Source organism: Pteropus vampyrus, unplaced genomic scaffold (assembly GCF_000151845.1).
Source record: "Pteropus vampyrus isolate Shadow unplaced genomic scaffold, Pvam_2.0 Scaffold1, whole genome shotgun sequence".
NCBI classification, from domain to species: Eukaryota; Metazoa; Chordata; class Mammalia; order Chiroptera; family Pteropodidae; genus Pteropus; species Pteropus vampyrus.
In genome coordinates, this window is record NW_011888782.1 from 19,024,815 (window position 1) to 19,028,897 (window position 4,083).

General features: G+C 36.5%; 1 protein-coding gene across 1 annotated transcript in view; it reads left to right on the top strand.

Moving 5' to 3' along the window:
* ARPP21 (cAMP regulated phosphoprotein 21) overlaps positions 1-4,083 on the top strand; it is a 155,968-nt gene that overhangs the window by 82,860 nt on the left and 69,025 nt on the right. Inside the window, exon 12 of the mRNA XM_011355055.1 lies at positions 3,267-3,499. Within this exon, the coding sequence (XP_011353357.1) occupies positions 3,267-3,499 (233 nt within the window). The remainder of the gene's footprint in view (positions 1-3,266; positions 3,500-4,083) is intronic.

Consider the following 4,083-nt stretch of genomic DNA (forward strand, 5'->3'; position numbering starts at 1 on the left):
ATATACTCAAGACCTAATACATTTCTATATATACTCAATACCTAACATATATTAATATGTTAGTGCTTTTATACATATTAGAATTCATCTCTGTTCCAAGAAAGGCAAAACTAACAAACAAACAAAACCTTTGCCCATTTAGAAAAAAGAAAATAGTAAGAAAAACAAATGGATTGTTTGCTTAGAAAATTTCTTTTTGCAGTAAATCTGAATTTAGGATCTCATCATTAGAAAAGGTAAACACTTTTCTAATTTATACTTTGGCAGAAACAAAAAACAGTATCTTTTTTTTAACTTTCTTCATATTTCTAGATTGAACTACAAAGTTTAATGCCTTCTTCTTATATCAATAGATACTTTTCACACTTGAAGATTAAGAAAATAACTTTGTATTTTCCCTTTGAAAACCCAGAAAAGAACTAGAATTTACCAGTACCTCTACGCTCACATACCATGACTTGGTTTGTTTAGGCAATATAGATAAATTACTGGTTCTTGCCCCTTATAGGCCAATTAATTTTACATAGCCCTAAATATAATCCCTGGCCAGAGTTACCATCTACTCAGATCAGCTATCTCAAATCTGGACACCATTGCCCACCTAAATCACCAAGCATAGAAACTCAGGAAAATGATTAGGCACAGAGCCATCCACACAACAGTAAAAGTAATTCTAAATGTATATCATAACGTGGGTAAAAAAAAAAAAAAATGTTATGTTCAGGCAAAAAGGAAAATAACTGTTATCCGTTATGTTAATTAGCACGGAAAGACAACTGAGAGTATATACTTTATCGCTGCTCTAGGGTCCCATTTTAGTTACATGTAAGAGGGCCAACTCCTCTTGATGACCAAACAACTCATTATTTTTGTCTTCAGATTACCAGTAGGCAGGCACTAGGACTGGACTTAGGAGGGATGGGAAGATACTTGTGGATATGTTTATTTTATGATGCTTATGATTCCACACCCAAATAGATGTGAAGTTTAATTCTGGACTTCGCCTTTCCAGTGTTAAGGAGAATAATCAATAGAGCATTACAAAATTTAGAGACCATAAACTAGAATTCGAGGTATTATGTTAAATCTTATTAATGCTGTCTCTAAAGCAGCAAGTTAAATCAACTCTTTGAAAATGCACAGATCTTGATGCAGGATGAAGATTTGAGTTGGTGGAGTAGAGGTGGAAGAAGCAAAGGAGATTTTAGGTTGCCTTATTATCCAGGGGTTGGGACACAAGTCTACAGGAACTACCAGTGTCCAAGAAACAGCTCTGCCAGAGTGAAGGGTGCAAATTGGTTTGCACTCAGTAATAATAGTAGTGGACACTTCCTTTGCGAAGAAAGGCCCAGTCACACAGGCATTTAGAGTAAGTCTAAATTCTCCCACAGAGGTGCAGAGTTCATGGGGAGAGGGATTGTTGAAGCAGAATTAGTTATGATCACTCCCACATGAAAGTTTCCTTAGGATGCATCCTGTATGCTGAGAAGCACCTCAAATCTTTTTCTATAATAGAATAGCTACAAGTGGGATTATTGTCACATTTCTTGTGCATTCACAACTGCTAAATAAGGATTTAGCCAGGCTTTGTTGAAGATGAGTCAAAAGAATCAGAATTATACAAGAAAAGAATGAAGTTGAATTTGGAGATTGAAAAGAAAACAATCAGGAATGGAAAAACTGCTAATCTTTTTAGCAGAAATGAGATTTCCTCCACACTACCTCCTCTGGCTTTCTTGACTTTTAAAGGAGCTTAAGAACTAAAGTCACCTGGCCATGGTTAGGTGTTTGTTACTTCCTACTCTGCAAACTTGTCTTTTTTTAGATGGTCCTTGTTTTAAAATCGCTCATCCTGAGGTACTGGGAACAGAGAGTGTTGATAAAAAAACAGTGACAAAAGATAGCAGGGCGCTGAGTGCTTTTTGTTTTGTGAGTTTTCTGTTCCACTTCTTCCCCTCACTTTACAAAGTTCATATCACATATTAGCTATTTCGTTTTTATTATCTCTTGGGCCCATTTACCGTCTTAAGTTTTTATAAGATAAGTTTAGTAAGTAAAGTTGAAGTAAAACCTAAAATTTTCTGGGTACCTTTTGTACAATTTGGTTGGTGAGTGTTTCAAACAGATATGCTTACTTCTAACATCTCAACAGTTCATTATTGTCTTTAGAAAACTTTATTAACATTATTTATCTGCAATGAGTATGTCACGTTGCATAGTGATATGAAATGAGGGGTTCTATCTATTGCCCATGATTTATGTCCCCTTTACTTATTTGTAATCCAGGAGAATCAGAATATTTTAATTATCCATTATTTCCAACTGCAGAAAAAGCCTTGAAAATATTAACTCAGTTACTCTTTAAGCAGATTGGAAACCAATGAAAATGCAAATTTCATCGACTTGCTCTAAAAAAGACATGCAATTTTGCACACTACTTAGAGATTCTCTGGAGTCTTCAAAATTCCCTTCTGGCTATTGGTTCTCTTCCAATACATTCATTATTTTTGAATTTTGAACAAATGTGTTTTTTCACCTCTGGAGCTTTTTTGTTATTTCCATCGATCCCCTTAGAACATTTCATGTCAGTATACTGTTTACACTGTTGTTGATATTATCACAAACTTTTCCACATGAAAAGGATTAAAAGGCTCTTTCCTCTGCCCGTGAAGGTTAAACTCACTGAGCAAAAGTCTCACCATAGGTTAACAGAGTAATTTCTGTGATTTCTGTGCTGTCCATCAAAGCCTTAATGAATTCAGATATATATCTCATAAAGGTAGAAAATAAGAAATGGCTTCTTGGAACTGTGTGCATTTTTCCATGGTCCAATTATTTGAAGCTGAAGGGAGAGACAAAACTCTTCTTAGGTGGGAACTACTTTTAGGATCATAATTGTTTCCAAATATTGACTCATGGTTTATTTTGATGAGGAGAATTCATCCCCCTCTCCTCTCCACGACAGAAGTTAACAATATTTTGTACCATGTTTTTCTAGTTTGTCCTTCACTGGCAGAGGGATTGTGTGACATTTCTAGGTTTAGTTATTTTTCTGTTTCTAACATGAGTGTTATGTGTGATGTGTTATCTGTCTGTGCATCAGTGAGATATTTGCAGCACTGTTTGTGAGGCGACAGATTTAATGGAGAGGTTGACAGGAAGGGTTTGGTGTAGATGACTCTTCCAAGAAAGGTCCCACTCTGTGTCCATACTGCTCCTGGAACGTCACATTGTGCCTGTGCATCTTTCTGATGGCTGTGCTCCAGGGGCAACAGAGATGGCTCAGGAAGAACGTCCGGGAGTCGGCAGAGCAGCTCTGAGAATGAACTCAAGTGGTCCGATCACCAAAGGGCCTGGAGCAGCACAGACTCTGACAGCTCCAACCGCAATCTCAAGCCCGCCATGACCAAGACGGCGAGTTTTGGGGGCATCACGGTGCTGACCAGGGGTGACAGCACGTCCAGTACCAGGAGTACCGGGAAGCTGTCTAAAGCAGGTAGTTAGTACTGAAAGGGTTTATGTCCTGTGGTGTTTTCTGAATTCTACCATTTCCTCTGACCTTGAGTTAACTAATGATGATGATATTAATTACAATCAGAAGGCGCAGTTTAAATAACAATACTGCTTATTGCGAGCTGTGTGCTTAGATCTAATTATTAACCTCTCTAATCTTTAGTTAACTTATCTATAAAATATAGGTTATAATGGAATATTACTCTAACCCTTCTCAGTAGACTACTTAAGCTTAATTTCAATCATTTATATACAAATAGTTACCAAGGCACCTGTGCATGGCAACTATTTTGTAAAGTTTAGGGTTTTAAAAAAAATTTAATGCTGCAATTCATTGCTTATAACCACATTGTAAGTACTTATGATATTAGTAGTTTCCATTCCTGCTTTGGCATACTGTTAGTATGATACCGGGCAAGTTAGTTAACCTATTTGTGTCTCAGTTTCCTCATCTGAGAAATAGGAATAATAATAGCACCGATGTTGCAAGGTTATTGTTAAGACCAGAAGTTAATACACACAGAACAATTCAAATAACACCTGGCAAATTATTAGCCTCCAATAAAAACT